General features: G+C 36.4%; 2 protein-coding genes across 2 annotated transcripts; one reads left to right on the top strand and one right to left on the bottom strand.

Moving 5' to 3' along the window:
• Nucleotides 1–619: 619 nt before the first annotated feature.
• On the top strand, nt 620–6096 carry LOC112016966 (homeobox protein HAT3.1; the record flags this gene model as incomplete). Its single annotated transcript, XM_065763247.1, is given in 5 exon segments — nt 620–2629; nt 4820–4985; nt 5141–5264; nt 5382–5494; nt 5581–6096. Coding segments are annotated over 5 exon segments (2598 nt in total), but the record flags the coding sequence as incomplete, so codon positions are not given.
• A 570-nt stretch (nt 6097–6666) lies between these two features.
• On the bottom strand, nt 6667–11633 carry LOC136063210 (pathogenesis-related homeodomain protein-like). The gene is made up of 2 exons (XM_065763246.1): nt 11375–11633; nt 6667–9905 (listed from the first exon to the last, which is right to left on the bottom strand). The coding sequence occupies exon 2, from the start codon at nt 9594–9596 to the stop codon at nt 7701–7703; it is 1896 nt and encodes a 631-aa protein (XP_065619318.1). The 5' UTR covers nt 9597–9905; nt 11375–11633; the 3' UTR covers nt 6667–7700.
• Between the last annotated feature and the right edge of the window lie 1354 nt (nt 11634–12987).

The following is a 12987-nucleotide window of genomic DNA, read 5'->3' as shown; positions in this document are numbered from 1 at the left end:
GACTACTGGGAGCTTGACATCATTGAATGTAATGTGTTTCTTTCTCTATCCTTTGGACTTGAGACCGGCTGTGTACAAAATTTAGGACTTTTTGCATTTACACGCCCCAATCAAATTGCTGCAAGAACTGCACTCTAGTTATTTTCTTTATTAGGTGCCGTGTATTATGACGAGCTATGTACCTTAAAGTATTATCCCACCTCTCCTTTTTCAAAAGATTAAAAAAAGAAGCTTTTGATGGGCTTCTTTGAGCTACATAACGCTTCCTTTTGTATAACATATTTAAAAATTGGCTTGCTTTCATTGCACATTGTTAATTTATAATTTGGTATTCCCTTTTAAATGTTAAAATTGAAAAGCTTTATATCTTAAGATCAGCATTTAGTCTACGGGCCTGTGTATTAAATTTGATAATGAGATTGCTACTTAGTTGTTGGCCTGTTTACAATGAATGTACAATTTAGTTGAGATAGTTGTCATATTTTGATTTCTTCTGAAGCTTAATTTAACATAGCCATATAAGAAGATTGATTGGCCTTTAATTTTACTCAAACTTCTATAGCATAAATTGTTGACAACTTACATTGCCTGTTTTGTTAGGTTAAGTTTGCATCTGTCTAATCTTTTCATGTCTGCTGCAGGTTTGTGAAGTGCATATGATGCTACAACATCAGAACTAGTTATGATGTGTTTGATTCATTCTTCACCTTATCAATATTGAGCTGAAAACTGTTGAGGCATTTTTAATTTGTGAATTGTTTGTTTTGAGATTTTGGTTGTAAATACCACAAATAGCATATTGGAGTTTAATATCTTTCTGTCGCTAGCCACAATAGTTAACAGAATAAAAGTTTCACCCCTTTTTGTCAGCGTTGAGTTAATTTTTCAGATTTGTTGAGGCAATCAAAACAGATAGGACTGGTGATATTTATCATTATTATCGTAACACAATGAATGTAGCTGAAGTTGGGCATATGGAAGTTTCTTCACCTGCAGCTAGTCAGACTGGAAAATCTGCCTGCCCTGAACAAAGCGAATCAGGACAGATACATGGAAGTGTATTTAGTGAAGCATCAGAACTAAGACATCAACTTGGCTCTGAAACTATACGAAATGAACAAGGGGAAATCAGCTTTTCTGAAATTGTGACTGAAGGTTCTCTTACTGAACCACTAGGACCACCTCCTGAAGATGTTAGCAAAAGTGGTCAGGCTGGAAAAGATTCATCCCCTCAACAAATTACATCAGAAAATTTATATGATTATAATTCTGCAAGCCTTAGTGAACCATCATACCAAAAACATCAGCTTGGCTCTGAACTTGTACATAATAAACCCGCAGAAACCAGCTCTGCAGTATCCAGTTGCGCTGATAAGAAAAAATTACAACCATCTTATGAAAATGCGACCAACAGTTCTCTTGCTGGACCATTGCCTCTAGATGTGAGCGAGAGTATTGAGACTGGAAAAATTTTATCCACCCAACAAATTATTTTGGGGCAACATGATTCTGATTCTGGAGGTCTACTTGGTGAACCATCTGAAGGAAAAGATCAGCTAGCCTCTGGACTTGCACAGACTAGATCAGTAAAAACAAGCCCTGCAGTATCCAGCTGTTTTGCTGACAAACAATTGCAGTCATCTTTTGAGAATGTGCCTAAGAGTTCTCTTACTGAATACTTGGGACTGCCTTCTGAAGATGTTTTCAAGAGTAGTCATGCTCAAACAAGTTTACTTCCTCAACAAACTACATCAGAACAGGTGCATGAATTTGGTTCTGCAAATGATCTTGTAGAACAAAAACATCAGCCTGGTTCTGAACTTATGCAAAGTGAACCATTAGGAACCATTGTTGCAGGGTCTAGCTGTGTTAATGAACAAATGCAATCATTTTCTGATAGTGTGGCCAAGAATTCTGTTACTGATCCTGTGGAGCTGCTTTGTGAAAATGTGAGCAGGGATAGTCAGAAGGGAAAAAGTTCATGCTCTCAACCATCTATATCAGAACAGACATATGAATTTGGTTCTGGAACTGGTGAATCATCAGAACAACATCAGCTTGACTCTGAATTTGTACATAATTTACCAGTTGAAACCAACACCGTGGTACCCACTTGTGTTGTTATTGAACAATCCGAGCCACACCTTGAAGCTACAAAGAAGTGTTCTCTCAGTGAACAAACCGGCCCACCTCCTGCAGATTCCAACAAGGATCTTGGCACTGAACCACTGGGACCACCTCCTGATGATGTGGCCAACAATTCTACTCTTGAACAGTTGGAAACACCACCTAAAAAGACAATCAAGAATCCTAGGCGGTTGGGTCGCAGGGATAAAAGAACACCAAATTCCTTAAAGAAAAAATATATGTTGAGGTCTTTGGTAGCGAGCGATAGAGTTCTTCGCTCACGGACACCAGGGAAGCCTAAAGCTCCTGAATCAAGCAATAATTCAGCACATGTTAGCACTGTGGAGGAGAAAAAGAAGAAGATTAAGAAGAGAAGAGGGAAGAGGGTAGTAGCTGATGAATTTTCAAGAATCAAGTCACGTCTCAGATATTTACTGAATAGAATAAGCTACGAGCAAAGCCTGATTGAAGCATATTCTAGTGAAGGCTGGAGAGGAAGCAGGTGTGTATATTGTATATACAGTTTGCTTTCTTACATAGTACTAATGTTCTGGGACACTGTTTTAGATTTTTCGTGTCATTTAAGATGTTTCTTAGAAAATTTCATGTCATTTTTTTCTTTTTCGTTAAGTAGTTTCTTTGGCAGTTTTGATATAATCACCTGTGTTTTGCTTTTATCTTCTAATTTACTAATGCTTCATATGGTTGGCAAGAGGTGAACGGAAAAAATATAAATGGAGTTTTAAGAATATTCAGGACCGAATGGTAGTGCTTAGGCTCATTCTCACTTACACTATAATGTCACTCTTGACATTGCCTTTATTAGACTAGCATTTCTTTCTTTCTTGAGGTCTTCTCAAGGTGTTACTCTATAATCTCATGCTCATTTCCTAGTGGTGGAACCAAAATTTGGTGATAATATAAGTCATTCTAACTTGCACAATAATGTCGGAAAACACTTCCCTTGTCATACTCATATCATCCTACCCCTTTTTTAATCATAAATTTGGTGATATTCTAAGTCATAAACAGAGCAAAAACCAAAATTCATGCATCACTGTGCAATGGAGAAGCAAGTGATCCAACATTTAATGGCACCTCTACATGGTAGATCAACAGATCATTTCCTCATTTTCAATTCTCTGCTGTTAGAATCATCCCTTATAGTTTTGTATGCCTGACTTTCACTTTAGGAATTTCATTACAGCACACACCCTTCCCAGGGAAAGCATGGCTGCTTGAATTTAGATGAAACTAGGTCACTTCTACACCTACAATGGTTTTATTTTCATTTTTTTAATTTCCTTTTGTAGTCAACCATTTCGGTGGCAGATGATTATTGTTGAGCATGTCCATATACGGTTTCTTTTTTCTCCAGAATGGTCCACTTAAAATTCTATAAGGTAGGACAGGATTGAGAAATTTAATCTTAGAGGTTGTCTGACAGGGGAGAGGTGGTTGGGTGGTTGTAGACACATTTTATTCAGTGATGAGGATTGTAGTATAGGGTTGGATTCACCATTGCATATTGTGCAGCTCCCAGTAAATAGCTAGAAAATTTTCGCTGAAGACTTGTGGGCTAGATTAAGAACACTAGGCAACTTTGCGTTGAGAGAGAGAGAGCACTGGGAAACAATGTCTAACCTCAGATAACCAGTAACCACTATTAAAGTCTTAAATTTATTTGAGAACAATGAAGCATACCCATATTATGAATCAAAATAAAAGAATGAAGCATATCTCTACCCTCCCAACTTCAAAACTTTTCCTTATCCAAAAAAAAAAAAAAAATGCTTTCTAACTTTTTCTTTCCTTGCTATGACTAGCACTTTTAATATGAAAACTATTTAATAAATGCATATAAGACAAAACTAAATTCCAGAAAAAGAGATGTCTCTGTACTATAAAACATCAGGACTATAATGACAATACTCCTAAAATATTAACTATAAAATTTTGCAATTAATTAGTTTTAATTGATGGCTTTTGGAGTATCTAATGTATACATCCCGTGAATATGGGTTGTGCCCCTTTTGTGCTTTTTAATGAATTTATTATTTATCAAAAAATGGATAAAATAAAATAATAAAACAAAATAAAATTATGCAATTGACTTATACAAATTTACAGTTCTGCCACTGAGTATAAAAGCATCTATGCACTGAAATTTTCTTTGATAATTCGATAGTTGGGCATGGGGGGAATTTGAACCATGGATGTCCCATTTGGAAACATAAGGAGGTGCCAACCATTTGAGTTACGAGACTCTTAGCGAATCTATGCACTGAAACTTGATTTAACCTTGCACTTGTAATGTCTTGACCTTCAAGTCTTTGTTCCATGAAGCAACAGCCAGTCATAACCTCCATCTAGTGTTGCGTTTGGAGTTTGAACCCATGCCAAAATAGAAAATTAAACAATGGCTAAAATTTTGTTTCATGCCTGGATCATATTGTGTGTTCTATGGTGTATTTTACAAACACATATGAGGGTGTTGGTCAAATTGGCTCAAGTTTGATGAACTAGGATTAAGTCTTTAATTGGTTGGTTGCTTATTTGAAAGAGGGTTTTTTCTTTAAATATGTTGGTCAAATGAGCTTGAACTTGTTTTAGTTTTTATCCCCAATTGTCTCTTTTTTGGGTGGATGGTTATGACTGGCTGTTGCTTCTGATTATTTTTGTAACTTTGCAGCCTAGAAAAATTGAAGCCGGAGAAGGAGCTTCAACGGGCCACATCTGAAATATTTCGACGCAAATTGAAAATAAGAGATCTATTTCAACATATTGATTTGCTATGTGCTGAAGGAACGCTTCCAGATTCTTTATTTGATTCTGATGGACAAATTGACAGTGAGGATGTAGGAGAATCCTTCAATTAGATACCATGTTCACTCTTTATTTAAAATCTTTCACACCTTATAATATGCCTAGTTCATGCTATTTTACTTATTGAAAATATGTAGCCAGTGTCTTCTCACTGTAAATACTAAGACATGAGATCTTTCCAATGCAGATATTCTGTGCAAAATGTGGATTGAAAGACTTGTCTGCAAATAATGATATTATACTCTGTGATGGTGCTTGTGACCGTGGGTTCCACCAGCACTGTTTAGAACCGCCACTGTTAAGTGAAGACAGTAATGTCCATATCACCAATTTGATGGCAGCAATTCCAAGTTTTTCTTCTTTGGTTATTTGTCAAATGTGCTTTCCTGGTTCTGTTCTTATCTTACATTCTACTGTTTTTTAAACAGTTCCCCCTGATGATGAGGGTTGGCTATGCCCTGGATGTGATTGCAAAGATGACTGCATCGATACACTTAATGAGTTTCAAGGAACAAATCTTTCCATTACTGATAGCTGGGAGGTCTGATATATCCTCAAGTATTTGTTAGTTGACTAGAAATACATTTAACTTTTCCATTCCTTATCATGCTCCTATCCCATGTGCAGAAGGTATATCCTGAGGCTGCTGCCGCTGCTGGACATAAACAGGATCACAACTTTGGACTTCCTTCAGATGATTCTGATGACAATGATTATAATCCCTGTGAACCAGATGATGAGAACGTTGAGGGAGATGAATCAAGTTCTGACGAATCTGAATATGCTTCTGCGGCTGAGGATTTGGAGGCTCCGGCTGAGGAATTGGAGGCTCCACCTAAGGAGGAGCAGTACCTGGGGCTTCCTTCTGATGACTCAGAGGATGATGAATATGATCCTGATGCTCCAGATCTTGATGAGAAGGTTACGAAGGAAAGTTCTAGTTCTGATTTTACATCTGACTCTGAGGATTTTGCTGCTGTACTTGACGAGAACAGGCCTTTGGGAGGTTCTGGTGGAAAAAGATCAAAAACTGGTGGAAAGAAGCTGTTATCCACGATAGACACAGAACCTGGTCAAGATGGTTCTGCACCTGTTTCTGGAAGAAGACAAGTAGAAAGGCTGGACTATAAAAAGCTGCATGATGTGAGTACCCTTTCTTAGTATAATTTTTAAATCATGTTTCTACAGTCCTGCACGTGCTCCAGCTGCTTCCTCTTATTTAACAGTGGGGTTAACTCATTACATAATATAATTACTATTCTAATGTCATTAATTTTAGTTTCTTTGTGTTTCTATTTAGAATCTCGCCTTTGAAAACATTCCGTAGGTTCTTTATATTACCTCACTATGATTAATCAAAGTAATGCTATACTCTAGCCAAAATAAAAAATTAAAAGGAAAAAAGTAATGCTATACTATCTCATGCATCTTGTCACATATTTAAGTTGTTAATACTTATCTCTCACACACACACACACACACATTGATGCGGGAAATGCAAAGAAATGTTTAGTTTAATTTATTTTTATATAATTTGGAAGTCAATTTTATTATTATTGATCAGTTATATTTTATTTCAGGTATTAGTTGTTAATTTGGTCTATTAGTATTTTATTTAATTTCCTAGAGTCAAGGGTATTTTTGTGACTTTCCAAGTCATTAGAATTAGGTTTCCTTTTTTTTTTTTTTTTGGATAAGGAAAAGTTTTGAAGTTGGGAGGGTAGAGATATGCTTCATTCTTTTATTTTGATTCATAATATGGGTATGCTTCATTGTTCTCAAATAAATTTAAGACTTTAATAGTGGTTACTGGTTATCTGAGGTTAGACATTGTTTCCCAGTGCTCTCTCTCTCTCAACGCAAAGTTGCCTAGTGTTCTTAATCTAGCCCACAAGTCTTCAGCGAAAATTTTCTAGCTATTTACTGGGAGCTGCACAATATGCAATGGTGAATCCAACCCTATACTACAATCCTCATCACTGAATAAAATGTGTCTACAACCACCCAACCACCTCTCCCCTGTCAGACAACCTCTAAGATTAAATTTCTCAATCCTGTCCTACCTTATAGAATTTTAAGTGGACCATTCTGGAGAAAAAAGAAACCGTATATGGACATGCTCAACAATAATCATCTGCCACCGAAATGGTTGACTACAAAAGGAAATTAAAAAAATGAAAATAAAACCATTGTAGGTGTAGAAGTGACCTAGTTTCATCTAAATTCAAGCAGCCATGCTTTCCCTGGGAAGGGTGTGTGCTGTAATGAAATTCCTAAAGTGAAAGTCAGGCATACAAAACTATAAGGGATGATTCTAACAGCAGAGAATTGAAAATGAGGAAATGATCTGTTGATCTACCATGTAGAGGTGCCATTAAATGTTGGATCACTTGCTTCTCCATTGCACAGTGATGCATGAATTTTGGTTTTTGCTCTGTTTATGACTTAGAATATCACCAAATTTATGATTAAAAAAGGGGTAGGATGATATGAGTATGACAAGGGAAGTGTTTTCCGACATTATTGTGCAAGTTAGAATGACTTATATTATCACCAAATTTTGGTTCCACCACTAGGAAATGAGCATGAGATTATAGAGTAACACCTTGAGAAGACCTCAAGAAAGAAAGAAATGCTAGTCTAATAAAGGCAATGTCAAGAGTGACATTATAGTGTAAGTGAGAATGAGCCTAAGCACTACCATTCGGTCCTGAATATTCTTAAAACTCCATTTATATTTTTTCCGTTCACCTCTTGCCAACCATATGAAGCATTAGTAAATTAGAAGATAAAAGCAAAACACAGGTGATTATATCAAAACTGCCAAAGAAACTACTTAACGAAAAAGAAAAAAATGACATGAAATTTTCTAAGAAACATCTTAAATGACACGAAAAATCTAAAACAGTGTCCCAGAACATTAGTACTATGTAAGAAAGCAAACTGTATATACAATATACACACCTGCTTCCTCTCCAGCCTTCACTAGAATATGCTTCAATCAGGCTTTGCTCGTAGCTTATTCTATTCAGTAAATATCTGAGACGTGACTTGATTCTTGAAAATTCATCAGCTACTACCCTCTTCCCTCTTCTCTTCTTAATCTTCTTCTTTTTCTCCTCCACAGTGCTAACATGTGCTGAATTATTGCTTGATTCAGGAGCTTTAGGCTTCCCTGGTGTCCGTGAGCGAAGAACTCTATCGCTCGCTACCAAAGACCTCAACATATATTTTTTCTTTAAGGAATTTGGTGTTCTTTTATCCCTGCGACCCAACCGCCTAGGATTCTTGATTGTCTTTTTAGGTGGTGTTTCCAACTGTTCAAGAGTAGAATTGTTGGCCACATCATCAGGAGGTGGTCCCAGTGGTTCAGTGCCAAGATCCTTGTTGGAATCTGCAGGAGGTGGGCCGGTTTGTTCACTGAGAGAACACTTCTTTGTAGCTTCAAGGTGTGGCTCGGATTGTTCAATAACAACACAAGTGGGTACCACGGTGTTGGTTTCAACTGGTAAATTATGTACAAATTCAGAGTCAAGCTGATGTTGTTCTGATGATTCACCAGTTCCAGAACCAAATTCATATGTCTGTTCTGATATAGATGGTTGAGAGCATGAACTTTTTCCCTTCTGACTATCCCTGCTCACATTTTCACAAAGCAGCTCCACAGGATCAGTAACAGAATTCTTGGCCACACTATCAGAAAATGATTGCATTTGTTCATTAACACAGCTAGACCCTGCAACAATGGTTCCTAATGGTTCACTTTGCATAAGTTCAGAACCAGGCTGATGTTTTTGTTCTACAAGATCATTTGCAGAACCAAATTCATGCACCTGTTCTGATGTAGTTTGTTGAGGAAGTAAACTTGTTTGAGCATGACTACTCTTGAAAACATCTTCAGAAGGCAGTCCCAAGTATTCAGTAAGAGAACTCTTAGGCACATTCTCAAAAGATGACTGCAATTGTTTGTCAGCAAAACAGCTGGATACTGCAGGGCTTGTTTTTACTGATCTAGTCTGTGCAAGTCCAGAGGCTAGCTGATCTTTTCCTTCAGATGGTTCACCAAGTAGACCTCCAGAATCAGAATCATGTTGCCCCAAAATAATTTGTTGGGTGGATAAAATTTTTCCAGTCTCAATACTCTCGCTCACATCTAGAGGCAATGGTCCAGCAAGAGAACTGTTGGTCGCATTTTCATAAGATGGTTGTAATTTTTTCTTATCAGCGCAACTGGATACTGCAGAGCTGGTTTCTGCGGGTTTATTATGTACAAGTTCAGAGCCAAGCTGATGTTTTTGGTATGATGGTTCACTAAGGCTTGCAGAATTATAATCATATAAATTTTCTGATGTAATTTGTTGAGGGGATGAATCTTTTCCAGCCTGACCACTTTTGCTAACATCTTCAGGAGGTGGTCCTAGTGGTTCAGTAAGAGAACCTTCAGTCACAATTTCAGAAAAGCTGATTTCCCCTTGTTCATTTCGTATAGTTTCAGAGCCAAGTTGATGTCTTAGTTCTGATGCTTCACTAAATACACTTCCATGTATCTGTCCTGATTCGCTTTGTTCAGGGCAGGCAGATTTTCCAGTCTGACTAGCTGCAGGTGAAGAAACTTCCATATGCCCAACTTCAGCTACATTCATTGTGTTACGATAATAATGATAAATATCACCAGTCCTATCTGTTTTGATTGCCTCAACAAATCTGAAAAATTAACTCAACGCTGACAAAAAGGGGTGAAACTTTTATTCTGTTAACTATTGTGGCTAGCGACAGAAAGATATTAAACTCCAATATGCTATTTGTGGTATTTACAACCAAAATCTCAAAACAAACAATTCACAAATTAAAAATGCCTCAACAGTTTTCAGCTCAATATTGATAAGGTGAAGAATGAATCAAACACATCATAACTAGTTCTGATGTTGTAGCATCATATGCACTTCACAAACCTGCAGCAGACATGAAAAGATTAGACAGATGCAAACTTAACCTAACAAAACAGGCAATGTAAGTTGTCAACAATTTATGCTATAGAAGTTTGAGTAAAATTAAAGGCCAATCAATCTTCTTATATGGCTATGTTAAATTAAGCTTCAGAAGAAATCAAAATATGACAACTATCTCAACTAAATTGTACATTCATTGTAAACAGGCCAACAACTAAGTAGCAATCTCATTATCAAATTTAATACACAGGCCCGTAGACTAAATGCTGATCTTAAGATATAAAGCTTTTCAATTTTAACATTTAAAAGGGAATACCAAATTATAAATTAACAATGTGCAATGAAAGCAAGCCAATTTTTAAATATGTTATACAAAAGGAAGCGTTATGTAGCTCAAAGAAGCCCATCAAAAGCTTCTTTTTTTAATCTTTTGAAAAAGGAGAGGTGGGATAATACTTTAAGGTACATAGCTCGTCATAATACACGGCACCTAATAAAGAAAATAACTAGAGTGCAGTTCTTGCAGCAATTTGATTGGGGCGTGTAAATGCAAAAAGTCCTAAATTTTGTACACAGCCGGTCTCAAGTCCAAAGGATAGAGAAAGAAACACATTACATTCAATGATGTCAAGCTCCCAGTAGTCCATTAATCATAAGGGTTGTTTGAGCGGGCCTAAACAATGGGTAGCATAGATCCATCTTTCATAGTATAGTTTATTGATTCAAATTCTTTTCTTTTCTTCTCTTTTCCTCTTTGGTAACATAGGCTAGGAAGCACGGACACTTCATTTGGGGTGCCGTACCCATATCATGTTATAATTTTTAAAAACTTGCTCGTGTCATACCCGTGTCCATGCTTCTTAGAACATAGGGAACCTAAGAAGAGCCCTTTAAAGTTTAAACTTACCTCTAGCAGTAAAACTTACCTCTAGCAGTAAAACCTATGAGCAACTGACCCCACCTGCCAAAACCAGTTGCCAGGTAATCCAGGAGCATTCATGACAAGCTAAGCAGTTTATGCTCATACCTAGAGGCTAGAGCATTGACTCAAATTCTTTTAGACAGCAATATTTTGTTTTAGCATAAATGTCAAGCTTATTTTTACCATAATCTTCTTATGTACAAATTATCAAAGCATCACCCTTTTTTTTTCCCCAAATACAGAAGCTTATCCAAACACTAAATCCTCAAAATCCAAGCATTTAACCTCCTTTTGGTTGCTAAGAAAAATGTAGGAAAATAAACAGAAAAAAGAAACAGCTGCTAAAAACTATTATATTGGCCCAGCTGAGCTAACCTTGTTCGTTAGAGATTCAAATAACTCAAGTTCAAAGATTTCTGAAAAGCATAAAAACATAAAAAGCAAAAGATTCATTCTCTTTCCTCCACGGTTTCTCGGGAAACAAACAAATGCTTTAGAAAAAAACAAAGCAAAAGAAATATATATATATATATATATTTGGAAGACTTGCCTGTTCTTCCATAGTATTCTCCGACGCTGTGAGAGAGAAAGAGAGAGAGAGGTTTGGATCTTTTGTTTTGAATGGTTTGTGCGTGCGTTACCGATAGTTCTGAGTCTGAGAGACAGAAAGAGAGAGAAAGTGGTAGTTTGATAAAAAGAAGGTCCTCCAAATCTGGGCCACCGTATAGTTCTAATTGAAATTTTAGCAGAAAATGGAATAGGGCTTTTTTCGAGTAAGTTCGTGGCCGCAGTGGCGGCGTCGACGTGACTCGTGCCACTACTAGTACTAGGGCTGCTTTCACCCACCGTCTGAGGGCCTCGGCCCTTTTATTTCTGGGCCTCCAATTTTTTCGGCTAAATTTAGGCCTCCTGGTCCTAGCCCAAGTTTTGTTTCCTTCTAATTTAAATTTTGAGTATATGTACCAATAGACAATAGTACCTAACTCCAACTGATAAATTTTTTTGTCTTCAAATAAATAGAGTCGAGTCTAGATTAGATTTCGTCTATATTAGAAATCAATTCATATTTTGACTTAATGTTAAAAAATAATTATCACAAAACAAATGTCATGGATTCAAAGTATGAAAAGGTATATGTATAAATATTAGGCATTAACTTAATTCTTTTTTTATTTGATTATGCATAAATTTTTGAATTTCACTTTTTTTTTAATCTCCAATTATAATTTTATGTTGTTTATGCTTTTATATGTTATAGCAATCGAAAAAAAAAAAAGTTATAATAATTATAAAATACACACAATTGAGAAATAAAAAACAGTTGAATTATTTTTTGACAAATACAATAGAATTTTAATCTTCATGATTATTGTTTTTAATCATCAGATAAAGACTTCAGTTAATTTTTTTCATAAACAAGTTTGAACCTTATATCTTTTATTTAATGATAAGAAACTTACCAATTAAGTTTGTTTTTTTTTTTTTTTTTTTTTTTTGGGAGTAGAACTCAAAGAACTCAATCATAAACAAAACAAAAAGAAAACAAAGAAGAACTTGTAAAATATAAAACCTGAAATTTGTTGGCGCCTTGACAGTAAATGTCTTTAATCTAAAAAAAGAAAGGAAAATACCACTAGGTCAGAGCAATGGCTCTGATTGTTAACAATATAAAGAGAGAGAATGACTGAATAGTCAGTATAATATTATGTGTGTAACAATGTACAAAAGAGAGCCTTTATATAGGCTAGGTATGTGTGCAGTACAAGTAATAGAAGTATAGTACAAGTAATATACTAGGCTAAGCCCAATGGGCTAATCTATACACTAACATCCCCTCAAACTCGAGGTGGCAAGGAGGAAGCCAACTGGAGTTTGGATATAAGATCTCGAAGACGACCAGGTGGGTGAGACTTGGTGAAGATATCAGCAGGCTGGTCAGCAGATGAGATGGAGAACAACTTGAGATTGCCTTTCTTGAGATGCTGGCGAGTAATGTGGCAGTCAATCTCAATGTGCTTGGTGCGTTCGTGGAAGACATCATTATGAGCAATGTAGATAGCACTACGATTGTCACAATAAAGAGGAGTAGCAGTGGGCTGTGGAGCATCCATGTCAGCCAAGAGCCAGCGAAGCCAGACAAGCTCGCAGGTGGTGTCGGCAAGG

This window comes from Quercus suber, unplaced genomic scaffold, assembly GCF_002906115.3.
Source record: "Quercus suber isolate HL8 unplaced genomic scaffold, Cork oak 2.0 scaffold_499, whole genome shotgun sequence".
Taxonomy (NCBI): domain Eukaryota; kingdom Viridiplantae; phylum Streptophyta; class Magnoliopsida; order Fagales; family Fagaceae; genus Quercus; species Quercus suber.
Note: the sequence above shows the minus strand (reverse complement) of the source record. Positions and strands in the feature narration are given on the sequence as shown.